Source organism: Marasmius oreades, chromosome 1 (genome assembly GCF_018924745.1).
Source record: "Marasmius oreades isolate 03SP1 chromosome 1, whole genome shotgun sequence".
Lineage (NCBI taxonomy): Eukaryota > Fungi > Basidiomycota > Agaricomycetes > Agaricales > Marasmiaceae > Marasmius > Marasmius oreades.
In genome coordinates, this window is record NC_057323.1 from 3,945,165 (window position 1) to 3,967,242 (window position 22,078).

Here is a 22,078-nt window from a genome sequence, read left to right on the forward strand (position 1 = left end):
TACATAAAATCGACAACGCCGTCAGAGGTAACGACAGGAACTCAAACAGAAGATCATCGGCGGTCGAGTGCGCCCTCTTAGTGTTAGATGTCAGCGTTAAACTATGTTAAACACCGCCTCGGCTTGACCTCGGCAGTGTCTACAGTTGATCTAAAATTTGTGTACATGCAAGGAATGGGAGTAACTGACTCCCGCAGCAATATGCATTTCAGAAGCACGATAGAAGAAAGCAAAAAAATGTCCAGCGAACCCGGCACGCATTAAACTTTGAACAACTATCTATTTTACTCGATTACCCAACGTCCTCCTACCGTCTTACCAGAATCCGAGCTATCTGACCGAAAGTGCTGGTTTCCTGAGTGGTTGTAGTTGTAGTCCTCATTCGAGTCAGACCGTGATAAAGTATCGGACCTGCTGTTATCGCGTGTCATGACTGACTCCGGAGGAGTGATGTAACCGTCACTTCCTCGAGGACTCTCGAATGGCACGGCAGATCGCTGGAAAAATCGAGGTCCATTCGATCCACGAGTGGGAAACATTTGATTTGGAGGCGGAACTTCCGCACCTCGTCCGAACGCAGCAGAGAAAGTAGGGATAGGCTTATCACTCGATGGGAAGTCGACTTTCTCAATGTCACTTGTTTGGTATACCGGGGTGAATTCATCACCGGGAAGAGGTTCTTGCGCATTAACTACAACCAGACCATGAGCTCCGTAAGAAAATGTAAAGGACGATTATACACTCACGATAGCGTGGTAGACCCTTCCCAAAGTTGCAGCGGCAGATAACACCAAGTACGAATGCGACAACTGTGAGGAAGACGGAAGCGACCGCCATGAGACGGAAGAACTTCCAGGTCATGAAGGTCCAACGGAAAGTGTCGGCTATGAACATGACACTCCAACCAGCAAGATAACACAAGGAGAGGACCAAGAAGATCAACATCGGAACTTTCAGTTCTTTCCGAATGGAAACCCATCCCAGGATAACCCAGGGAATAAGAAGCTGATTTGAATATAGCGTGAGTCCAAGCTCGAGACTGAGACGAGGCAGAACACGCTCACGAAAATGGTAATGAATACAGTGGTTTTGTACAGAGGAACATACCATGCCTGAGTTGCAGCGACGCCATTGAAGAGGTCGTCTATCCACAAACCACAGGTGACACCCATGAAGAATATGGACAGCTGTAGCGCGATAGACATAACGAGGACCAGCTTATACATGCGGTTCACTGCAAGTGAAGCACCGACACGTTTGAAGGTCTGCCATCCGAAGAGCTATAAGACATTGCGGTTAGAATTGAGAGTACCACGATTCATCAAGTTTACCAACCTTCACTAACTTCCAAGTCAAATACGCAGATATGAGGAGAGCGACAATATTGAACGAAAGTATGATGTATTCCACAACAACGCGCTGAGTCCAGAAATTAGGTGAGAGGTATTTTTCCGCACAGGCTCCTTGTGAAATGAATCGTGTGAAATCGTGTCGGAAGCTTGCTGTATGGTTGATCTGAAACCCTGACCAACCAGTTGCCAGAAGATGGGTAAGCAGCGATGCCACAATATGAGGGATTGACTCATTGAGAATAGCGACGATTGACATTCCCAATACCCAAATTTGGAATGCGATGAAGACGACGTCTTCACGCTTCGTGTTGTCGAGACTAAGTAAGCAAATGTTAGTCGATGATTCAAAGAGCGAATATCTGCGACGTACATGCTGACAGGCCAATTCAAAGACAGAGCGCAGCTCATAGTCAACTCTTCGACTTGGTTATGGAACCCACCACCGTTCAAGGTAACTTTGACGGGCATGCCCGAAGGTTGTCTCTTGAACTATTGCAACTAGCAGTGAGAAAATGCAAAACAGTCTCCAAAATTGAGCTCACAGGTGCCGCCCTATGCTCAAGATTTCCTTCCTTCCCTTCCTCCTCGCCGTCGTCATCATCATCGTGCTTCTGACTGTCCTTCTCGTGGTCGTCGTCGTGATCCTCCTCAACTTTTTTTGCATTGTTGACGTTGGTGGCGGTAGGTGTTGGTGTTGTTATGATAGTGATAGTTCGAATAACCTGCGACGTAGCAGACTGAGTTGTCTGTCTTGTTGAAGAGGGCGAGACGGTATTAGAGGTCTGGGAAGAAGAGCTGACGGAGGTGGCGGAATTAGACACAGATACCACCACATTATCAGTGGGACTGGAAGTGGGTTGTGACGTGAGGGAAGTGGTAGCAATGTTATCGGCTTCGCGTGCTGTCCCAGATTGTTCACTCCATACAACCTCACAAGCGTCGATACTGAGATCGTGGGCAATGGTTTGACATAACCTCAAATCGCCGTTCCCAAGGGCTGGTACAACCTTACCAGTGGCACCTGCCTGCTTCACAATCGACTCCAGAAACACCGCAGCGTTAGCGTTGACGGTGAAAGCGTTGATCTGCAACCCAAGTTGGATGAAACAGTGGAGAACCGAAAAAACGAAATAGGCAGTCGTGAGTCGAGAAAAAGTGATACGTTCCCACTAAAAACAATCATGGTTTCAGCTAGACATTCTCCGACTCTTGTGATGTACTCACTACAAGCTTCAGCTTTGCGGGAAGCGGAACGTAGACCCAAAATTGCTTAACACGCATTATTTGAAACTATTGACGGCAAATTTGATGAGATGATCCTCAATCCTAAGCTCTTGTCGCACCTTTTCGTGAAGAAAGGAGAGCAAAAGCGCCACTAGGACAGCTAGGTAGGGAAAAGATGAAACAGGCTGTCTCGAAAGATCAGCTTGGGTCGCAAAACGGACCAGCCGATTTGAAGAAAGGGCAAAAGAAAGAGAAAGAGAGGCGGGGACAGAAGCTCAGTGAAAGAGAGCGACTGAACTCCAGGTGAAAGTGCAGAACTCAAAAGTTTGAGGCTGGATGAGAGCTTCGCCGGCATTCACAGGCCTGCCACCGTTCTGGCACGTGTCATTTAAATCCTGTTGCCAATGATACCTCCTCATGATCATGCAACTCGCAGGACCATTTCATCACATCAAAAGATCGAGAATCTCTTGTTACAATTCAACATGTTCGGCAACGCCTGGAACATCGACGGTAGATTGATCTTCAGAACAAAGGAACACAGTAATACATAATATAAAGATACAGTCATAGAGATCACTCTTCCATCTTTGAGTGTTCCGTAGACCTGTCCATATCCTGCAATCCGATGGCAAGGTGCTCTGTCACCTCGAATGCTTGTCGTAACTGATCAGCCTTTCCAATTTCTTCAACATTATGCATGATGCTGTGGACCACAGCAGAGCTCCCAGGTTGATCTTCTCTCGTTCGTTCCGTAAGTTGGGTTACCGCCCAATTGAGATAACCCGTCTTACTAGTTTCCCATTCGCGCTTTCCTGGCTCATTTAACGGGAACTGAGTCAGGGCTGCTATCGTCGCAGGATCCAAGGGTGGAAGGTTAATAACAGCGTTATTCATAGCCATTAATTGCTGAGGTAGCTTCCCGAGGATGTCGAGGCGCTGTGAATCAACTGTAGAGACCTTGTCGAGCCGCTTTTCGGCCTGTAAACGTTTCTTCTTAGCGACCCGCAATGCCCGTGATAGGAGTAAATGGAGACGTTGTTGCTATCAGGAAAAAGATAGGAATGAGTGTATAGAAAGCTGTTAAGATTGATGGAAAAACACGGACGTTGTCAACCTGTGCACGCAATCTGGCAACCTCCTCCATGAGTTCCTCTTCCTTCCCAGGCTTAATAGTTAGGTCTAGGTTCTCCTGGTGGGGCAGAACTATAGGCAGCTCCGAGGGAATAGCGAAAATATTCCTTAAACACCATGCCTCAAAGAAATCGAAGGCTAAATCAGTATGGTGTTCTAGGAGGGTCTGAAAAGCGACAAGTCCCTGTTCGATTTCTTGGTTATTGTAATTTTGTTTTCCAGCTGATCTCTTCTCCACCCATTGCTGCAAAAATCCTTCTAGACCATTGACGCCATCCGTGACAGCGGCATTTGCGATATTGATGATGTCGTCGAGTAGAAGTTGGGGAGAGAAACCAAGAGCTTCTGTGATCAACAAAGGTGGGACTGTCGAAGGTCGCGACATAGACGCGTCGTTGGGCCGTGTTTGTGTTACTTCGCTTTACTCGTGTCTTCGACGTGGTTTTCTGAACATTGACGGCCGATGCCTGTACATCAATGTTAAAACATTGGAAACCTGATTCCACCACTCAGACCAAGTACACCGCTCTGCATCGGGCTCCGTATGGGGGTGGAGCCAGGTCATTCACTTAATTTGACTTGAATATGTTACCTTCCCGACAATAACTGTACAACATATCTCCACATCTTTACCTTCCGGGACCCAATTCTTGATTAAAAGCCAACTTCACGGTGTTCGCATAGACTGTCGTTTCATAGCCTTACATGAAATGTGTCACATTCACATCATAGCATGGCCAGGAGCGATAGTAGCCCAGACGGTTAGTACTCGAATAAGAGCGACTGGTGTGCAGTTGGCGGAAGGAAGGTATCCAATCCTGTCAACGGTACATTTTAAGCTGATGCATGGAGAACGTACACTCAATCGTGTTCCAGATTTACGGAGGGAAGGATGAGCGAGAGGAACTCGATCGATTCGGTGGATTCCAATTCGGATAATAAACTTGACTATACAAAATTGCGGATACTTCTTCTACTTATCTGTCCTCCCTCATTTCTAAGCAAACTTGGATGCCTGCAGACATCAAAGTTAATACCTTGACCTTCCGTACGAGCAGGGAAACACACACCATACTCAAAAGCCCACTCAGACCACCGGAGTTACTTCCCCCAGTCGGTTGGCCACCACCAAACTTGCTCTGAACGAGCAACTTCACGACGGTCATCGCAGCACCATTAACTGCATCCTGTTTGTTGCCTGAAGCGGGGCCACCGGACTTGTCGAACAACTTAGACGCTTCCGCCATTGCAAGGCTAATGAGTTGAGATTGTGAACCACCGGAGCTAGCTCCTGCTCCGCTTCCACTGGTGAACTGTTTAAGGCTCTAAATTGAGATAAGCATTGATTGACCTCAGGTACAGTCGAGCCAGTCGTCCTACTGACCTGCAGGGCGGCAGCAGCCCCAATCGAATTCGCACTCATATTACCAGCATTGTTCTCCTGGTATGCCTGTTGATGCGCCTTCGTGACATGCTCTTCATCAAGGGGTTGTTGGTGGTCTTGCTGAAACAAACAAGGGTAAGGTTCATTAGTATATCGATCCTCGATAATAATGATAAATGAACCTTGTTGTTCGAAATGAATCCCAAAGCTGCTTCAAAGAGTGAACTATCTCCTGAGCCGTGCTGTTCGGCAGTTTTAACAACTTCATCATGATCGACTGGGGGTCGGGTCCTACTCAGTACTACAACGGTATCTGCGATTGAACTTTGACATACAGGACGGACCGTGCCCAGATTGACTGTTTCCAGGATTGAGCTCTGCTCCTCCAGTCTTGGAAACGTTCGCTGTAGATATGAATGAGAGATCGATCAAGATATCTTCACGCAGTAATAAACGCACAACTGGAGTTTGAATACGTTTCAAGTCCCTTCTTGGCAAGATTCATAAAGTTATCCTGTCCGTTTGAGTGAGCGCTGAATTCGATCTCAGAATTGTAAGAACCCGTACCATGATGGTGGTAGGCTGTAGCTGGCAACTTTAGCCCCCCAAATCCTTTTTTGGTTTAGGCACACGCCTGGTCCCTCTTTCCTCAGCTTCCTTCTCAGGCAAACGTGACGTAGCCGAAAGATTTCGCTGTTTAATTTCATAGCTAAGGCAAGGCATTCATTACTTTCCACTTCCGTAGGTGTAATCGTAGAGTCCCTTATGATTGGGTATATAGTAATACAACACTCGGTGCTTCACCTTGATCACCTTCCTTATCTAGACTGTTTTGCTGACATCTCCCACTGTCGAATCTTTCGTGGCACCATAAGGCGACCCTACGGTATGTGGTCCACTCTCAAGAGGAGCTGTTGTAGCGGGCACTTGTCCCGGAGGTGCGCCAGTTGTTGCAGACCCCTGATCTTGAATGCTGTGCAAGTAATTCTGAGCAGCGGTGGTAGCCTTGTCTATGTGAGGTTTTGCGGCAGCGACATACTCCCTTCCGGTCTGCACTGCTACCGCTGCACCAGACTGCAGCTGAGATATAACGCCAGACTGGTTGGCCCCATTGGGGGCCGATCTGTCTGAGGTTGAGTCGGTGGCCCCAGTAAAACCAGCGATGTAGGGCTATCGTTAAGAATACTTTATCAGAGCAATGCTTGAAGGAAAAACGAGAGTAAGATTGACCTGAACTGTCGCATTGACCGAAGCGGCCGCGTTGGCGGCCATGTTCTTAACCTGATTCACATAACCCTCTCCGGTAGCTTTCGCTGCCTCAACATCCCTGTGACCTTCATTCACTGCGGCATCAGTCGTTTGCTTTGCTGTATACTGCAATTGATCCATCGCGGAAGTTGGTTCACCAGTAAAGTCGTTCCCGAGCGACTACACGACAGTCAGTGGCTAGTTCGTTGCGGAGGCTTTCAGCATTACCTTGGCGGCTGCGGCAGCTTGTCCTGCAGCGTACTGAGCTTGATCGGCATTATTTTCAATTGTGCGGGCAGCTTCCGATGTTTTTGCTTCTACCTGTGCTGCAGCTGCGGTGGTTTCCAGCTTTACTTTCCTTGGCCCAAACCTTAATGATTGGTGATTTAAAGAATGGACAAGACGTACTCGGCACCCTGAGTTTCTTGAACGTTGAAGATTCCTGCAGTAGACATGTCGTGTAATTTGAGATGTATGATGAAGACGAAAAGTATTGCTCCAAGAGTAAAGCCATCTTCCTTTTTATACAACACTGTTCCGAAGTGGCAAAAGAGTAGGAATGGAACGATGACGTCGACAACGCATCACCAGGAGCACTGACGATATGTATCTAATGGACATCTTACATAATCTATCAACCGCCAATCAGTGTACGTACATACCAATCGATCTAAGAGAGAAAAATGTGAACTTGAACTTGAGTCTAGTACATTTTGGAACAAAAATTTTAACCATAAGAATAAACTGCAAAGAAGGAGACAGTGCTGATTGGATTCCAAAGGGTCGTAAAGCGGATAGCAAGGAATGGAAGCAAATGCACTAGAGCGCCGAGAGAAAGAAAACTATTGATTAACGAGGCGACTCATCCCAAGAGCTCATCTTCAAGAATCGAGCCAAGACCTCTTCAGAACCTCGTTTGAATAGCTCCACTCCTCGAGCAGGATCCCAGACACGCCCTGCTTTCCGCTGAGGGGATATTGGCGTATTGTCTGTGGGAGATATCGGACCTATGGAGGAAGGCGGAGAAGTCGTAGAAGTCCATGAGGATCCATCATGGGAGACTTGGCGAGTTGGCCCACCAGGTTCTATAGCACTGCGTAAATCTGTTCGCGTTTGACTTTTGGGCGAGGCTCCGTTCGTTGCTTCCAAAGTGGTGCTCGCCACATTGATTTCATTTGACCAATCATTAGCCAAAGAACGGGGAGACTCATGAGGCGGCGTGCTGGGAGACCCCGTACTGTTGCGTTTGTTTGACGTGATGTGCAGAACTTCGGAGACGGTGCTGATCACCGGTGGGGCGGTGGACGTTGTAGGTGGCGACCATTGCTTCTTGCTGCTGCCAGGGTGAGCTGACAAAGATGTCTTTCTGTGTCTGTTCGTTCTCTCTTCATTCGTACGAGGAGTTGGCGATTGAACCTTTAGCGGATCAATAGGATCAACTTGAACGGCCTGATCTCGCGTGTCACGAGAAAGAGTCTGGACGCCACGTACTCGATATTCTTTTTTCCTTCCTTTACTACTGTAACTTGCTGAAACGTTGGAGCTGCTCCGTGACCTTGTGTTGGCGACGTCAGTTTCGTTGTCGCTGTCTGCCCATCGCATAACGGACGAATCATCATCATCGGCATTGTCTTCATCATCTCCATCTCGACTACTAACTTCTGCACGATCACTCCAGTTCTTGCTCTTCCGATAGTCATTACTATCGAATGGTGCAGCCAGAGGTACAAGGGGGGGTGGCTGTACAAGCTTGGAAGCATATCGTTGTATACTCGGGACTGTATCCCAGGCATTAGCAAATGTCAGCGAAGTGGGTACGTTCTGAGGTGACTGGGCGGTAGACCGCGACGGCGAAGTCGCTGGGTGAACTTCAGAACTTACCCGAGTCGCGGGCTTCTCCTCTTGTAAATGGCTTGCAAACTGAGATGGAGAAGGTGCTTCTCCCGGTGGAAAAACTCGACCTGGAGGCTGTCTCTGTTGTCCCTCCCACGGGAATACGGGCTTGACTTTACTAGGATGAGGGGTATGTGAAATATCGGTCCCAATTACATTACGATAATGGCCTTGTTTCTGAAGTGGTTCTGGAATCTGTGGAGGAGGAGGCGGTTCAAAGAGAGCCGTGGAATCGGTTGTAGGACCACTGGGTTGAGAAGGCTGGTTATGCTTGCTGGGTGGTGCTTGATCCCATTGGTTAGGGAAGTACGTATCACTTGGAAAGTGGTGGTTTGGGGCAGTCTTTGGAGGTTCAACTGCGGGGTCCCAGAAGAGAGGGGGAGATAAGGGACGAGAAGGTTCAGAATGGTTGTGATGGCCATGGCGCTGAGACTGACCTATGTCGTGCACGTTGTGTTTGGATTGGAAGGTGTCAATATGAGGTAGAGGAACCGGATGTGGATGTGGATGTGGATGTGGATGTGGACTTGGAGGCACGTCTTCTGGAGTAAGAATCGGATTATATTCTTCCCGTGTCAGAGAGAGCCGCATCAAATCGAAACGACCATCCAAGGGCAGACTTCTGTACTCTCCCTCGCCAGAGATGTTGGCATGCATAGATCCAAAATTCACCGAACTCATGCCCTCTACGGCCAGACGGCGTAGATCTTCGAGACCAAGAGTGCCGCTTAATGCCGACTCGCCGGAGGAAGAAGACGCCATATCTGGTTTGGCGCCGCTCTGCTCAGACCAAGCGGATAAGTAACGACGAACTTCAAAATTGGCATCCGGAACGATGACCCGGTTACGATAATACTTGTCGTAGACGGCAAACCACCTATCAAGAAGTGAGTTATAATCGTAAGCTCGTTGCGGAACTTCTGGTTGGGACGTGGATTGAAATGGGGGACGATTTGGGATCAAATCCCAAGGTTTGTTTGGGCCAATAAAATGAATTGCAGAGATTTTAGATCCGAAGCGTTCGTAGGCCGGTGCGTATCTGTGTAAATAAACAAATCAGATTCGACGGTTTCCAAAAGAAGCGCATATACTGACGTATACACAGCTGTTGGTGTGGTATTGTAGGTGAAGCTAATCCTGTTCCAATTATTGCCTCTCCATTCGTTCAATAATCCTTGATCAGCGCCATCCCAGGATCCTTTGGATTGGAGCAGTTGCTGAATATCGTGAAACTTCTCTTCGCCCGGAGACAAGACCATAACACCTGAGTTGAATATATCTGGCCAACCAACATCTGGTACAGCAGAAAATTCGTGGGACAATGTAAAAAGATGGGAAATAGGCCTTATGGGGAGAACATCGGCATCAAGAAAAATAATTTTGGTGTATTGAGTGAGCCGGAATACGTGTAATTTTGTGAGAGCAGTACTGAGATCCGGACGACCTGTAGAATAAAAAAAGTAAGCCTGACGTATTAATTATCGCAGGCTGTGACGGGTCGATGGCTTTGGGCTTGGAGAATGGCTGGAGCGGCCCCACCATGAAACGGGAGGTCATGTGTCCCCCTGGACGCGTCTAGAATGAATTTATACGATAGAGAACAAGCCAGAAAGATCCAACTGGCCGTAGGAATATCCAAACGCGTCGCAAAAGAAGGATATGAGCAAGACAGAGGGGTATGGAAATAACGTACCGAGAAGCTGCAAACCCTTATCGACCTCCTGGATGATAACTTCAACGCCTACAACAATATTAAAAGCTCTTCTGAGCAGTTTTATGGTAGATACATCGACAGTTTCCGGTGTGACTAGGCATACAGTCTGGAAAGAGACTTCTGGGTGCACCAGAGGAAAGGGGTGAATGTCTTGAAGCGCAGCAGCTAGAGTAAGAGCCCCAGGAAGATATGAATCTGAAGTAACGAGCGTAACGAAGGCGTAAGGCGCTGCCATCAAAGTTGAGGAAGAGAGGAGGAAGAAAGAGACCAAGGCGAATGTGAAAGGGACGAGTTGGTCCCACCTGTGCCTTTGGTATCACGTAAACAGACAACAACACTTCGGTCTCGCTCTACGAGAGAGATTTTCATTTTCACTGCTGTGTATGTATGCGCCAAATTCAAAATCTTGATAAGGATGCGAATGGAATACTGTAGTGCAACGTATTGAAATTAGAATTTATCGCTTCTTCTGTGTTCCATCAGAGTTCGTTAAGTATAAGAAAGGCACTCGGAATGTTCCTATGAGCGAAGGAAAAATATCTTGGGTGAGCATGACTGATTTTTGGCGCAGAGGACATTGATGAACGTCGTCGACGGGTATCTTTGATGTCTACTCGTAAATATACGCGGAGAACGGCAAAAATGATCTAATATGTAAGAGGTAAGAAGGCGACGTCGCGGTTCGAACAATCACCTGTCCTCACCAGCGAGTTCACGTTTACTCCTTCTCCATCGTCAGCATCAATGGATAGTTAATGGCTTTCCTTTGTTATCGTTCAAGGCTCATATCGACGACGGCCTCAGCATTTTCAAGGCGACATGGCTCATCTTGGAGTTACAGGCATGCAGGTTTTCCCTCGTTTTTCACTTCAACTCCCATTCCTCGCTATTCACTCGGACGAAAGGCGCTCTGGTTGATTCCTATATCGGGCGGGTTAGCCCTATATCTTACACCTCGAAGACCAAACTCGGTCCTTCCTACAATCATCTCTTCTCCATCCATCATTCCATGTCCACCATCGACGGGAAAATCAGCTTTGGAACCCATAATACTCTCACCGACAGAAGAAGAACTCACATGGAACTCGAGAATCATCGTTTTACTTCGAGACAAGATATGGGAACCCCTGCTTACTGCACAAAGATTCATTCATCTACTGTTTCTATTTGCACCGGTCATCCTCACTAGTCCGATGCTGCTAGTTGGGAAACCCAAGAAGAGATACAACGGAGATGGTTGGGGTGCAATTTGGTGGTATGATTTTCTGGTTTCTAGAATGCAAGCTGCAGGGCCGACTTTCATCAAGGTGAAGTTTCCGTCTATCTCCACCCTTGGATTTTCTGACACTTCATGCCAGTTGGGTCAATGGGCGACATCTCGCGCAGACTTGTTCCCATCTGCACTATGCCAAAAAATGGGTACTTTACATTCTCGGGGAAAGCCGCATTCCTTTCTTCATACAAAAAGAGTGGTAGAGAAGGTTTTCCAACGACCCTTCGATCAAGTCTTCGAATTCTTTGACGAAGCACCGATTGGTACTGGCGCAATAGCTCAAGTATGTGTTTACCTCGGCCATCTTTCCACCTATTGATTCCCGTTCCTATCAGGTCTATCGCGCGGTCCTCAAACAAGACATCATTCCTCCTTCATATCTCGGACCGCGACGGCATAGAAAGTCCCCAGCAGCCGCCATATCCCCCGTTATACTCCCTGATCATCCCCCACCTTCGATTCCTACTGCCGCGGTGGCAATCAAGGTCCTTCATCCGCGGGCTTACAAGACCATCGCGCGGGACCTCTCTATCATGTCTTTCTTCGCCCACATCATCACTCTGTTTCCAGGAATGCAATGGCTATCTCTTCCAGAAGAAGTAGATGTGTTTGGCCGAATGATGTTCCAACAATTAGATCTGAGAAACGAAGCCGATAACCTACTCACCTTCGAGACGAATTTCTCGCCACGAAAGGTCCCGGTGAACTTCCCACGGCCACTTAGAGAATTCACGACCGCCAACCTATTGGTAGAAGAGTATGAGAACGCCCTACCCCTAGAGTCCTTTTTGAAAAATGGCGGTGGTCCATTCGACCAACAAGTAGCCACTGTGGGATTAGATGCGTTCCTTGTGAGATAGACTTTCTTGGCTGTCCTTGTTCGATTACTCATGATCAAGTCTTACCTTTAGAACATGCTTCTCCTTGACAACTTCGTTCACTCCGACTTACATCCTGGTAACATTATGATCAAATTTACCAAACCCTTGTCCACTAGTTACCTTCTCAAAAACCTTTGGCTCACCATCAAGCATTCCTTCTCTTCATCCTCCTCAGAATCAGAATCTCCTGTCTTTATTCCACCGCCGGCGGATTACTCCGATTCAGACTCTATAGTCGCGCGACTCCGTGACCTGTCCAATGACCGTCAAGGATGGCTCAACGAACTTTTTGCCCTCCATTCTTCCGGCTACATTCCTGAAATCATCTTCATCGACGCCGGTCTCGTAACCACACTTTCCTCAACCAACCGAACCAACTTTCTAGACCTCTTCAAATCCCTCGCCGAATTCGACGGGTATCGAACAGGTCAACTCATGATCGAACGTTCTCGCACACCCGAATTAGCTACCGACTCTGAAACCTTCGCATTGAAAATGCAGCACCTCGTGTTGAACGTTAAACGCAAGACGTTTTCTCTAGGTCACATAAAAATCTCAGATATTCTCAAGCAGGTGTTGATAGCCGTACGGCAACACCACGTCAAGATGGAAGGAGACTTTATCAATACTGTTATCTCTGTTTTATTGTTAGAGGGGATTGGAAGACAGCTGGATCCGGATTTGGATTTGTTCAAGAGTGCTTTGCCGATATTGAGGCAGTTGGGCGGACAGATGGCAACGAGGGAACAGATGAAGAAGGAGCTTCCTGATCTGTCAAGGTCAAATTTGGGAGCGTTTTTGAAGGTTTGGGTGTTTATAGAGGCGAGGCAGTTTATTTCGGCGTCGATTGTGAACGCGGACGAGATGATGAGGTATGATTGGTAAGTGGTGTTTTCTTTACCGAGGTAGGGAAATGGAGAGATTGACTGCGTTACTTGTTCTAGGCTGGCACCGAATATATGATAATAGATCGCCATTCATTTACCTGGCTGTATAATTCTTTTTTAGATTCTCGGGGTCATTTATCAATACACACAGAGGACACGAATTCATACTTAGCATAGGATCGACTTTATACATACAGAACGAGGTTTCTAGATTCTATTCTAAACACGAAAGGCTCTTTCGTACTGGTTAGCAGCCTTGATCTTGACCCCCAGATCTCTAGCAGCAGTCAACGCCCAATGCGGGTCTCTCATCAACGCTCTTGCAAGGAAAACCACGTCTGTCTTTCCCTCTCTCAAGTAACCCTCTGCCTGCTTTCCTTCAGTAATGAAACCCACCGACCCAACACTCAGGTCGGGATGTGCTTTCTTGATAGCGGCTGCGAATGGGACCTACAAAAAAGGGAGAGCAAGGAACATTGAACACCGCACAAACAAATGAAGCAGAAAACCACAAACCTGATACCCAGGAACCACCGTAATCTTCTGCTTACTCCAATTCCCCGCCGAGCTGACATCCACAAGGTCCACTCCAAGCTTCTTCATCTCCCCCGCATAGATGGTACTCTGTTCGATTCCCCATTGAGCCCAAGTCCCATCTTCGTTCTTTTCCGGACCCTCAGCCCAATCCGTCGCGCTAATTCGTACGAAAAGGGGCTTGGACCAAGCGGATCTGCATCGGGAAATGAGACGGAGAGGGAAGCGGAGGCGGTTCTCGAGGAGTTGACCTCCGAATTCGTCTGTGCGTGTGTTGGAGAGGGGAGAGACGAAGGACGAGATGAGGTATCCGTGTGCGCAGTGGAGTTCTATGAAGTCGACTGTGGGAAGATAGATGAGACTCTGGACGGACGAAAGTGGCGTATCTGAGCTGAACTTACATCCAGCTTCTTCAGCGCGCTTGATAGCAGCGACGAATGCGTTCTCGACTTCCTCCAGTTGTTCCTTGGTCAACTCTTTCGGGATCGGGAAATGTTCGTTGAACGGCGTAGAAGTGGGACCGACAACTGAATGGGGAAAACAACTTAGTTTTGGTAACGTGTTCCAACAATTATAAACGAACCCTCATCAGGCCACCCGTTCTCTTCCTTACTCGCGGCATTTCTCAGTCCTTGGCCCACTTTTTCCTGAACCCAGGGAGCATAGGTCGAAGCTTTACGCCCCGCATGAGCCAATTGGATGCCGATCTTCACTCCTTGGGCATGGGCAAAGTTGATTATACGTTTTAACGGGGCAATTTGAGTGTCCGTCCAGAGGCCCTAGAAGAGTTCAGTGTGAGTGAGGAAGTTGGGCTCTTTGCGACTGACAGCATCCTCGGGAGCGATTCGACCTTCGGGAACAACGGCGGTTGCTTCCATACAGATGGCGCCTACACCACGAGTGGCGAATCCCTATTCCCTGCAATTAGAAGAAGATCGAAGCCTGCAGTAACACGCACTCCAATGTGAACGAGATGCCAGTCAGTTGCATGACCATTGTCAGAGCTGTATTGACACATAGGCGACTAGGAGCGTTCTGTGAATATGTTCCCGCTTTCGATATCATAGACATCCTAAAATCTTACCACAAAGATACGATTCTTGAAGGTTACACCACCAATTGTTATAGGCTGGAAAAGAAGCGGTAACTCTTGACTCTATCGATTGGTTAGACACGACCTGGTACTACCCTTGTTCAGGACACACCTCATCCCTAGAAGTTCCAATCGGTGGATCGTTCAAGGGGAAATATCCCTCTACGTCAGGAGCAGCACGATTGATAAAAGACATTCTGATGGGAGGCGAAGGGAAAGATGGGGATGGGAACGAGAGGGTGTCGATGCATGTCGCGATTGTCTGTCTGAATTCAAGTGAACAGATTAGTTATCTTCACCCAAGTGGGGAAATTCGGCCCGGTTCTAACGAACGTCATAATCATTATTGACAACCATCTATTTGACTCTTTAACGCAGCTGCTCGCACCATGACCATCCCACAAATCCTCTTGTCTCTTTTACAGTCCCTTGAGAAAGATGCGACAACAAGGTTCACCGGAACACCTCCAAAAATTCATTCCTCTACCTCCGGAAAGACTTACTTTGTGAAACTGGGAAGTTCTACAGATATCGAACAATTCAACGGGGAAGCGGAATCTCTGAAGGCCATCGACACTGCCGCACCCGGATTAGCACCCAAGGTCTTCCTCTCTGGCACCGAAAATGAAAGACCGTATTTTGTATCCGAGTACAAGGACATTGGGCCTCTCTCCCGTGCTTCTATTGCCCTGGCAAAACGGCTCGCAACGGAACTACATGTACATACAAGCCCGGAGGGCAAGTTTGGATTCCACGTCCCGACATACTGTGGCGCGACTAGAATGAAAAATGGATGGTTTGATACGTGGGAAGAGTGTTTTAAAGAGAAGATCGGGGAGCTGTTGGAGTATCTTGAAGCCCAAGGAAAGAGAAATGCGATTTACAAGGGATTGTGTGTGAGGGGAGAGAGAGTCATGAACGAGTCAGTCTTGAGTTGTTCATTTCAATGCATCCGCGATCCTGCTGAACTGAGCTCAGAGTGATCCCAAAGCTTCTCGGTAGCCCGACGCCTTGTCGCGACCCCGTAGAGTGCTGACCCCAAAATATATGAAAGGTCCCCTCGACATCAAGCCGGTACTACTTCATGGCGATCTATGGGTGTGTATCCATTTCCATTCATTTGAGAAACCAATTCGTTACATAAAGCTCTTGTCGTAGAGCGGAAATGCAGGAACGGACGCCTCCACCGGCCAACCGGTCATCTTTGATCCCTCCTCCTACTATGGGCATAACGAAGCAGAGTGAGTCTTTCGCCGTGCAGTCGAGGCCCTCGCGTTTCTTTGCCATGAACTCGTTTTCATTCTTTCAGCCTCGCAATAGCCCGTATATTTGGCGGCTTTTCCGAGTCATTCTTCACCGAATATCATCGGCAGTTACCGAAAACTGCTCCAGAAGAGCAGTATGACCTACGTGGGGATCTGTACGAGCTGTATCATTACTTGAATCATACGGTCCTATTTGGAGCTGTAAGTTCCTAGTCGTCGCTTTGTCTCAGTGATGAAATTGATGTTTTTTTTGGAAAAGGGTGGTTACGCGTCCAGCGCTATGCAAAAGATGGATAGGTTGTTGAACGCAGAACTGTAGCTATAAATAGGATACGTGAAGGACTATGAAGTTCTTTTGACTAGCTTTGAGGCTATGGACGATCATTCGATCTTTATGTCTTGTTACTTGTCTGCCTCCCGATCGTGGAACTACAAAAATAGCGCGTCTGACTTTGGTTCAAAGGATCGTCATGATCCGTCTCTCCCCATCATCGTCATTTTCCCTTCCGAAATCGACAATAAATTCGGGTGTAGATTTTCCGATCTCTGTTTTCGCTTTGCCGCCTCCGGATACAACTATATCCCGATCGTTTTCAGTACGCCTCCTCGGCATACGTCACTTTTGCGTACGGTCGTTGCTAGCACAACACGCGTCTGTTACTAGCTTTTACGGAGGGGGATATATTATCGGAGCGGCATAGATTGTAAAGGACCGGAGGATGTTGGAGACTACACTCATTGTTCGATTCTTGCTATCGGGATGCAGGATCTATGCAAGTATTAGCACAATGAGTAGTACCGTACAAGTGGCTTTCAAAGCGAATTAGCAAACGAGATACAAGCATGTTTGACAAGTAAAGGGTGCGACGACAGCAAAGATAGGAAAATAATTAAAGAAAACAAACAGAAATGGAAATATAGAAACATATCGAAACATGTAGAGCACAATGATAATGATACAGTGTTGATGCGAGGGGTATATAGTGTAAAAGAGGACACGAAAGATAAAATACACACAGCGAGCGCTTCGCTATGGTAGAGCATGGATGTCATAGAACACGGGCTACCACCACTGGCAGTCCAAGAAAGTACCAGGGCCCAGCGTGCTATGCTGTCGTCAACGGACAGCCAATCCACCTCAACGATAGGACTGTCACCCATTAACGAAATCGGAGTGGGGCAGCCAAATCATAGTCCGAGACGGACAATAAGCTTATGGACTGCTCCTTCGAGCAACATCCCACAAATCGGGACTCAAAATCACCAAAGCGCAAACGATGATGACTTTCATGGAATATGCTGAGTCAACTGGAACGCCGCAGGAGGAAACGTCACAGGATCCGCAAACGTGTCATGGAATATATCCTCAAACAAGTGCGCAGTTTCGGAAGATTCGGTGAATGCTTCGAAGCCCAGTGGAAAGCTAATCTTCATTCCCTCCTGTTCCGGTGACAACAATAAGGAGTCTCGTTCACAGAAACCTGCAGAGTCGGCTCCAGCAACAGTAACCTGGGGCAAGTCGCATGGAAGACTGACAGGTGAAAAGAGTGGCGAGTCGGGGTCAGAGGAGAGGCTCGATACCGATGAGTGTCTTCGTAGGCTATGTGACGAAGAAGTGGAAGTGGATAGAGACGACGTAAGCGAGGGTGTCCTGGATGACGATGGCGGCGATGGCGATCTTGACGACGCTGACGAGGGCGACGATCTTGATGTACGTCGTCGTTGAGGGTTCATCGGCGTGCGCCTCGGCAAACCTGCCTTCTTTCTCCTGGGCGGTGTCATCGCAAGAGGAGACAACAATCCCTTCGGAATCTCCCTTGACCCTGGTACCACAAAGGCGGGATGCCTTCCGGTTGGAGGTCTCACATCCTTCGCATACGTGGCTGCGGGAGGTAAATGAGGTCCTTGACCAAAGTAATATGCACGGTATTCCTCCGGAACACCTGAATGATCAATGCGAAACTGTTCGAAGGCCTTAGTCAATGCCTCAACTTCACTTGGTGGTTCGGGTTGAGCACTGGCTTTAGCTATTTGTGCTGCTCGGCCGCGTGGTTTCGTTGCAGGTGCGAAGACAGTAGGCTGTAGGACATGGGGCCTTCTAGACCACTGAGGTTCGGAGAAGCGGTGCGGGGGGCGCTCATTGACATTTTGGAATTGCGCGGAAAGTGGAATGAAGGTGGCAGGTTTGAAGGGTGGGGGAACGGGGGCAGGAGTAGTGTCAAGTGGATTTGGAGCTTTTGGACTTGGAAGGTACTTTGGTTCGTGGAATGACTAAGGTTGTGTGTCGGTTGAGTCGTTCTAGTACACCAGGTGAGAAGATAGCTTACGGAGTATTTCTTTTCTGATTGCAGATCTCTTGTCTCCGCCTGCCATTCAGCTCCGACAATGCGTTCGACGAGGTCAACAGGATTCTCTGCCCCAGTTTGTAATAGATATACCGGCAATCCTTTTTGTAACTTCTCATCCGAAAAACCAGAACAGCGTGTGGGGATACGCTTGTCACCAAATTGTTGTTTCACTCTCCTACGACGATTTTGAAACTGTGACGGCGGTGGTTAGATGGGAAATAACATTGCAATAAGATATGACGAACCCAGACTTCAATTTGGCGTGTGGTCATTCCAGATTTCTCGGCCATGGCAGCTCGATCCGCGCCAGACGGTTTTTCATTGAATTCAAAATATTTCTCGAGAACAGGAGTGTACGCCTGGCATGGAAAGTCAGTAACACTTATGGTCAAAAAGACAGGAGATTACATGGTTGAATGGCCGCTTGCTTTCATTGCGAGGTGGGGTTTGCTCAGAGTAAGCTACGAGCTTCTCTAGTAGCGACGCTTTCATGAGTTGAAATCGAGTATGGAACATGGCCTTCACACTTCGATCCAGCTTCTGCATGAGTTCACCAGAGGGGAAAGCGTTATCAAGAAGCCATTCGGAAGTTGGTTCAGCATAAGGAGCCTGGTTTGCTGTGGGTGGGTTAGGTGGGCTGGATGGTTCGTTCTCAGTCGGTTGTGATAGACATTTGGACAAACGATGTAAACGACGTCCTAAGTCGGCATTGAGGTGAGTAAAAGATGTAAACTCGTTGCAAAGTTCCTCAATGCAAGACGCAGCCCCGCGGGTAGCAGCCACAACGGTTTTCGAGTGGGAGCCAGAGCTAGAGCGGGTTCTTATTTCCCCCCCCACTTGTGCCCAATGAGCACTGACAATGTCAAATGAGCCATGGTCAATGGCTTCAGATAGACGATCGATGGTGGCGAGGATACGATCCTGGATAGGCGCAGCAGTAGTAGGCATCCTTCGAGGGAGGTTTTCGTGATGGGAATCGGGATGCTGCCTGTGTCGGCTTATAAGGACTATGACATAAGCAATGACTTTATAAATTTCCAAAATTGTCGAACAATGAGCGTGACATACGTTATGTGACGTTTTATTATATACCTACTTTTGAGATGCTTTTTTCTGACGCCACTTACTGTGATAAATGGTCGACTTCATCTCCGCCTGTAGCTTAACATAGACATTGCGTTCGACGTCGACGGCATATTAGTAGCAAAAAATCTCAAACGTAGCACTTTAAAGAATCTTAAATAACTGTCATATCACGTGAGTCACGCCTATTGTTCGACAATTTTGGAAAGTCATTGCTTAGGTCATACTTATAAGGTCGATACAGGCAACAAACGAGCATCCCCACCACGAAAATCTCGAGGATGCCTACTACTGCTGAGCCTATCCGGGATCGTATTCTCTCGACCATCGATCATCTATTTGATGCTTTTGACAGTGGCTCATTTGACATTGTCACTACTCATTGGGCACAAGTGGGAGGAGAAATAAGAACCAGCTCCCCGAACTCGAATACCCATGTGGCCGCATCTTGCATTGACGAGCTTTGCAACGCTTTCACATCTTTCACTCACCTCAGTGCTAACTTAGAACATCGTTTGTCAGAATATCTGACACAACCGCCTAAGGACGACACATCCAGTCCACCCAACCCGCCCACAGCAAACCACCCTCCCTACGTTAAACCAGCTTCCGAATGGCTTCTCGACAACCTTCACAACCCTTTCCCTCCCGCCAAATATCGCGACCACTTGAGCGCCGCCCACGGTTGCCCCCGGAAGAACATTGACACCTGGTTCAATGAGGCGAGGAAGCGCATTGGCTGGAACACCATGCGTAAAAGGTGTTTTGGCTCACGCAAAGAAATGGTCGACGCTGCTTCTTCCTTCTTCCTCGACCACGCCACTTCAGGTGAATTCGACAATGAGTTCCTAAGGATGTCGGTAAAGGCAAAGGATCTGTACTCTAAGCGTCTTGTCAAGAGCGAACTCATGCAGAAGCTGGATCGCAGCGTGAAGCCCATGTCGGATGAGGTGAAGAGGCAGGCTGATGAAGAGAGCAGAGAAAGACAGCTTGAGAAACGGAGGGTTTCTTATCGATCTGACGACAAAGCTGCAACACCCCCAACACTTGTGGCACGGAAGAAATGTCGTTCACATCATGACGACGAAGATGACCAGCCCTCGAGGAAGCGGTTGAGGTAAGTTTATCGTTGTGGGTCTTGTTGCTCGCCACTGACGACGTCGTTTCCCGACAGATCACACAGCGGTTGTGACGATGACGACGATAACTCATCCTCGTCAGGATCGTCTTCCCGACGAGCGTCCTCATTATTCTCAGAGGCGCCCTCAGAATTCAGCTCCGCCACAGAAGCATCCTCACCGTCCTCGACCACCGGCTCGGTGGATTCTTCCCGCGAGCACCGACTAAAGCGCCCTCGAATTTCTTCTGCTCCTACTACACCTATGAATCTACCTAAATCCCCTGCAGAGAATCGGCTTACGCAAACCCAAACACAGTTATCCTCGGACGTACCCTCGGAATCCTCAAAATCCACCTCTGCCACAGAAGTACCGTCGCCATCCGTGACTAGCGGTAAACGGCGCTCATCAGATTCTTCGCACGAGCGCCGACGAAAGCGCCCTCGGATTTCTTCGGCTCCTACGCCCATGACTGTACCCACATTCCCTGCAGAGGAGGATTGGTTTACATTAACGCAAGCACAAACACAGTTGCCTACAGATGTAGAATACTCATGTGATATTTCATCTTGGCTGGCCAGTATGGATTCTCTTTCGGATGCTGATTCCTCTTGTGGTGAGTCTCTTTTACTCGATGTCCCAACGCATGTACACTTATCACTTCTAGTAACGACACCCACGCACTTGCTCCACAATGATCCACTTCCTCATATTGACCAAGGCAACAGTCTTCTCGAGCTCGACAATTCCATCGCCGCTGCTTCCCCCCTCCTACCCACAAATACCACCGACCTCTCCGACCTATGCCAAATGACTTTCCCAGAATACTATTACACTTTATCTGATCCATTCGGTTTTGATTTTCCCGAGTTCGACATCTCAAGCACTCTAGCGTCTCCATACCCGGTATACCACGCTGGCGTTGTGGCGTAGCCCCTCCATCTATATCTCCCTCTTCATTATGCTCGCGTACATACTGTTATCATTATTACTTTTTATATTTCCCAAGAAGAAAGACTGGATTTATCTCTCCTCCGCATGTTCCTAGTTGTATTGCTCACTAACAAAACGATTAATTCTATATAACGCCTTCAAGTTGAACGTACGTATCCCATGAAAAGGAACCTCACACGGCCACGGTTGTAGGTCTTCACACTTGTAGACATTTCCATTTCTCGCAATCCCTCTTATTCCCTTGCCCTCAAGGACTAAAGTACTAAAGCACTCTGCGATCTAACCGAACGTCCCTCACATCTCAATCGTCAATGCCAGTTGGGCGGGCTAAGGTCAAGGAAAGGTCAAGTGAAGTCTACTGGCGTCGGTCAGGCATACCATCACTAAATTGAGGAAACGCCGGTATAGCCCGGTATAAACTTGTGAGTAATCTAATCATATAAAGATCTTCTACGATATGCTAATCGGTGATAAGTTCGTCTCTAATGGTACCTTAATTATGCCTATCTCCCAGCGGGCTACCAACATGACGTTGCAACTGTAGCAGGTTACAACTCTGGATCGGGTATTGGACGACATTGTAATGGATGAGCAAGGTCTATCCCGTATGTGTGTAGGCCGTAGGAGCTGGCCGAGCGGTACGCTGTCAAGTAGTCTAGTTGTAGTCCTGTGTAGTCTGTTGTATTGCAGGTT

At 48.0% G+C, this 22,078-nt stretch overlaps 10 protein-coding genes across 10 annotated transcripts; 3 read left to right on the forward strand and 7 right to left on the reverse strand.

The window, feature by feature from the left end:
* Positions 1-82: 82 nt before the first annotated feature.
* Positions 83-2,922, reverse strand: E1B28_001411 (uncharacterized protein). The gene is made up of 8 exons (XM_043147342.1): positions 2,696-2,922; positions 2,577-2,642; positions 1,895-2,521; positions 1,723-1,841; positions 1,336-1,669; positions 1,065-1,280; positions 747-1,005; positions 83-691 (listed from the first exon to the last, which is right to left on the reverse strand). Exons 2-8 carry the CDS (start codon positions 2,631-2,633, stop codon positions 285-287), a joined length of 2,019 nt encoding a protein of 672 aa, XP_043016051.1. The 5' UTR covers positions 2,634-2,642; positions 2,696-2,922; the 3' UTR covers positions 83-284.
* A 141-nt stretch (positions 2,923-3,063) lies between these two features.
* On the reverse strand, positions 3,064-4,107 carry E1B28_001412 (uncharacterized protein). The gene is made up of 2 exons (XM_043147343.1): positions 3,685-4,107; positions 3,064-3,620 (listed from the first exon to the last, which is right to left on the reverse strand). The coding sequence occupies exons 1-2, from the start codon at positions 4,093-4,095 to the stop codon at positions 3,153-3,155; spliced, it is 879 nt and encodes a 292-aa protein (XP_043016052.1). The 5' UTR covers positions 4,096-4,107; the 3' UTR covers positions 3,064-3,152.
* Positions 4,108-4,707: 600 nt separating this feature from the next.
* E1B28_001413 (uncharacterized protein) lies at positions 4,708-5,664 on the reverse strand (the record flags this gene model as incomplete). Its single annotated transcript, XM_043147344.1, has 7 exons — positions 4,708-4,725; positions 4,781-5,035; positions 5,095-5,214; positions 5,277-5,371; positions 5,430-5,498; positions 5,554-5,608; positions 5,662-5,664. 7 exons carry the CDS (start codon positions 5,662-5,664, stop codon positions 4,708-4,710), a joined length of 615 nt encoding a protein of 204 aa, XP_043016053.1.
* A 252-nt stretch (positions 5,665-5,916) lies between these two features.
* E1B28_001414 (uncharacterized protein) lies at positions 5,917-6,797 on the reverse strand (the record flags this gene model as incomplete). Its single annotated transcript, XM_043147345.1, has 4 exons — positions 5,917-6,264; positions 6,325-6,522; positions 6,571-6,700; positions 6,751-6,797. The coding sequence occupies 4 exons, from the start codon at positions 6,795-6,797 to the stop codon at positions 5,917-5,919; spliced, it is 723 nt and encodes a 240-aa protein (XP_043016054.1).
* Positions 6,798-6,910: 113 nt separating this feature from the next.
* Positions 6,911-10,234, reverse strand: E1B28_001415 (uncharacterized protein). Its single transcript, XM_043147346.1, has 4 exons — positions 9,929-10,234; positions 9,331-9,679; positions 8,673-9,274; positions 6,911-8,591 (listed from the first exon to the last, which is right to left on the reverse strand). Exons 1-4 carry the CDS (start codon positions 10,182-10,184, stop codon positions 7,192-7,194), a joined length of 2,607 nt encoding a protein of 868 aa, XP_043016055.1. The 5' UTR covers positions 10,185-10,234; the 3' UTR covers positions 6,911-7,191.
* Positions 10,235-10,527: 293 nt separating this feature from the next.
* Positions 10,528-13,220, forward strand: E1B28_001416 (uncharacterized protein). Its single transcript, XM_043147347.1, has 5 exons — positions 10,528-11,256; positions 11,308-11,505; positions 11,558-12,073; positions 12,134-12,984; positions 13,048-13,220. The coding sequence occupies exons 1-5, from the start codon at positions 10,705-10,707 to the stop codon at positions 13,064-13,066; spliced, it is 2,136 nt and encodes a 711-aa protein (XP_043016056.1). The 5' UTR covers positions 10,528-10,704; the 3' UTR covers positions 13,067-13,220.
* On the reverse strand, positions 13,210-14,938 carry E1B28_001417 (uncharacterized protein; the record flags this gene model as incomplete). Its single annotated transcript, XM_043147348.1, has 8 exons — positions 14,730-14,938; positions 14,609-14,680; positions 14,483-14,548; positions 14,352-14,435; positions 14,108-14,303; positions 13,926-14,051; positions 13,507-13,865; positions 13,210-13,440 (listed from the first exon to the last, which is right to left on the reverse strand). The coding sequence occupies exons 1-8, from the start codon at positions 14,811-14,813 to the stop codon at positions 13,210-13,212; spliced, it is 1,218 nt and encodes a 405-aa protein (XP_043016057.1). The 5' UTR covers positions 14,814-14,938.
* A 51-nt stretch (positions 14,939-14,989) lies between these two features.
* Positions 14,990-16,325, forward strand: E1B28_001418 (uncharacterized protein). Its single transcript, XM_043147349.1, has 6 exons — positions 14,990-15,539; positions 15,596-15,615; positions 15,672-15,715; positions 15,776-15,858; positions 15,927-16,083; positions 16,142-16,325. The coding sequence occupies exons 1-6, from the start codon at positions 15,007-15,009 to the stop codon at positions 16,199-16,201; spliced, it is 897 nt and encodes a 298-aa protein (XP_043016058.1). The 5' UTR covers positions 14,990-15,006; the 3' UTR covers positions 16,202-16,325.
* Positions 16,326-16,554: 229 nt separating this feature from the next.
* Positions 16,555-19,219, reverse strand: E1B28_001419 (uncharacterized protein). Its single transcript, XM_043147350.1, has 4 exons — positions 18,639-19,219; positions 18,476-18,589; positions 18,210-18,422; positions 16,555-18,153 (listed from the first exon to the last, which is right to left on the reverse strand). Exons 1-4 carry the CDS (start codon positions 19,176-19,178, stop codon positions 17,170-17,172), a joined length of 1,851 nt encoding a protein of 616 aa, XP_043016059.1. The 5' UTR covers positions 19,179-19,219; the 3' UTR covers positions 16,555-17,169.
* Positions 19,220-19,555: 336 nt separating this feature from the next.
* E1B28_001420 (uncharacterized protein) lies at positions 19,556-21,589 on the forward strand. Its single transcript, XM_043147351.1, has 3 exons — positions 19,556-20,430; positions 20,488-21,047; positions 21,099-21,589. The coding sequence occupies exons 1-3, from the start codon at positions 19,595-19,597 to the stop codon at positions 21,362-21,364; spliced, it is 1,662 nt and encodes a 553-aa protein (XP_043016060.1). The 5' UTR covers positions 19,556-19,594; the 3' UTR covers positions 21,365-21,589.
* The last annotated feature ends 489 nt before the right edge of the window (positions 21,590-22,078 follow it).

What these genes read in the sequence shown, in the direction of transcription:
- E1B28_001411 (XM_043147342.1), bottom strand. Translation starts at nt 2,633, where the DNA reads ATGCGTGTTAAGCAATTTTGGGTCTACGTTCCGCTTCCCGCAAAGCTG. An exon ending in TGACTTGGAAGTTAGTGAAG is followed by an intron (nt 1,281 to 1,335) that starts GTTGGTAAACTT and finishes AATGTCTTATAG; the next exon opens with CTCTTCGGATGGCAGACCTT. An exon ending in GAAGGGTCTACCACGCTATC is followed by an intron (nt 692 to 746) that starts GTGAGTGTATAA and finishes GTCTGGTTGTAG; the next exon opens with TTAATGCGCAAGAACCTCTT.
- E1B28_001412 (XM_043147343.1), bottom strand. Translation starts at nt 4,095, where the DNA reads ATGTCGCGACCTTCGACAGTCCCACCTTTGTTGATCACAGAAGCTCTT. An exon ending in TGCGTGCACAGGTTGACAAC is followed by an intron (nt 3,621 to 3,684) that starts GTCCGTGTTTTT and finishes TTTTCCTGATAG; the next exon opens with CAACAACGTCTCCATTTACT.
- E1B28_001415 (XM_043147346.1), bottom strand. Translation starts at nt 10,184, where the DNA reads ATGGCAGCGCCTTACGCCTTCGTTACGCTCGTTACTTCAGATTCATAT. An exon ending in TAAGGGTTTGCAGCTTCTCG is followed by an intron (nt 9,680 to 9,928) that starts GTACGTTATTTC and finishes TTTATTCTACAG; the next exon opens with GTCGTCCGGATCTCAGTACT. An exon ending in ACACCAACAGCTGTGTATAC is followed by an intron (nt 9,275 to 9,330) that starts GTCAGTATATGC and finishes TTATTTACACAG; the next exon opens with ATACGCACCGGCCTACGAAC.
- E1B28_001416 (XM_043147347.1), top strand. Translation starts at nt 10,705, where the DNA reads ATGGCTTTCCTTTGTTATCGTTCAAGGCTCATATCGACGACGGCCTCA. An exon ending in CAGGGCCGACTTTCATCAAG is followed by an intron (nt 11,257 to 11,307) that starts GTGAAGTTTCCG and finishes ACTTCATGCCAG; the next exon opens with TTGGGTCAATGGGCGACATC. An exon ending in GTACTGGCGCAATAGCTCAA is followed by an intron (nt 11,506 to 11,557) that starts GTATGTGTTTAC and finishes CGTTCCTATCAG; the next exon opens with GTCTATCGCGCGGTCCTCAA.
- E1B28_001418 (XM_043147349.1), top strand. Translation starts at nt 15,007, where the DNA reads ATGACCATCCCACAAATCCTCTTGTCTCTTTTACAGTCCCTTGAGAAA. An exon ending in TACTTCATGGCGATCTATGG is followed by an intron (nt 15,716 to 15,775) that starts GTGTGTATCCAT and finishes CTCTTGTCGTAG; the next exon opens with AGCGGAAATGCAGGAACGGA. An exon ending in ATACGGTCCTATTTGGAGCT is followed by an intron (nt 16,084 to 16,141) that starts GTAAGTTCCTAG and finishes TTTTTGGAAAAG; the next exon opens with GGTGGTTACGCGTCCAGCGC.
- E1B28_001419 (XM_043147350.1), bottom strand. Translation starts at nt 19,178, where the DNA reads ATGCCTACTACTGCTGCGCCTATCCAGGATCGTATCCTCGCCACCATC. An exon ending in GCAAGCGGCCATTCAACCAT is followed by an intron (nt 18,590 to 18,638) that starts GTAATCTCCTGT and finishes TTTCCATGCCAG; the next exon opens with GCGTACACTCCTGTTCTCGA. An exon ending in AATCAGAAAAGAAATACTCC is followed by an intron (nt 18,154 to 18,209) that starts GTAAGCTATCTT and finishes ACACAACCTTAG; the next exon opens with TCATTCCACGAACCAAAGTA.
- E1B28_001420 (XM_043147351.1), top strand. Translation starts at nt 19,595, where the DNA reads ATGCCTACTACTGCTGAGCCTATCCGGGATCGTATTCTCTCGACCATC. An exon ending in CCCTCGAGGAAGCGGTTGAG is followed by an intron (nt 20,431 to 20,487) that starts GTAAGTTTATCG and finishes GTTTCCCGACAG; the next exon opens with ATCACACAGCGGTTGTGACG. An exon ending in GGATGCTGATTCCTCTTGTG is followed by an intron (nt 21,048 to 21,098) that starts GTGAGTCTCTTT and finishes TATCACTTCTAG; the next exon opens with TAACGACACCCACGCACTTG.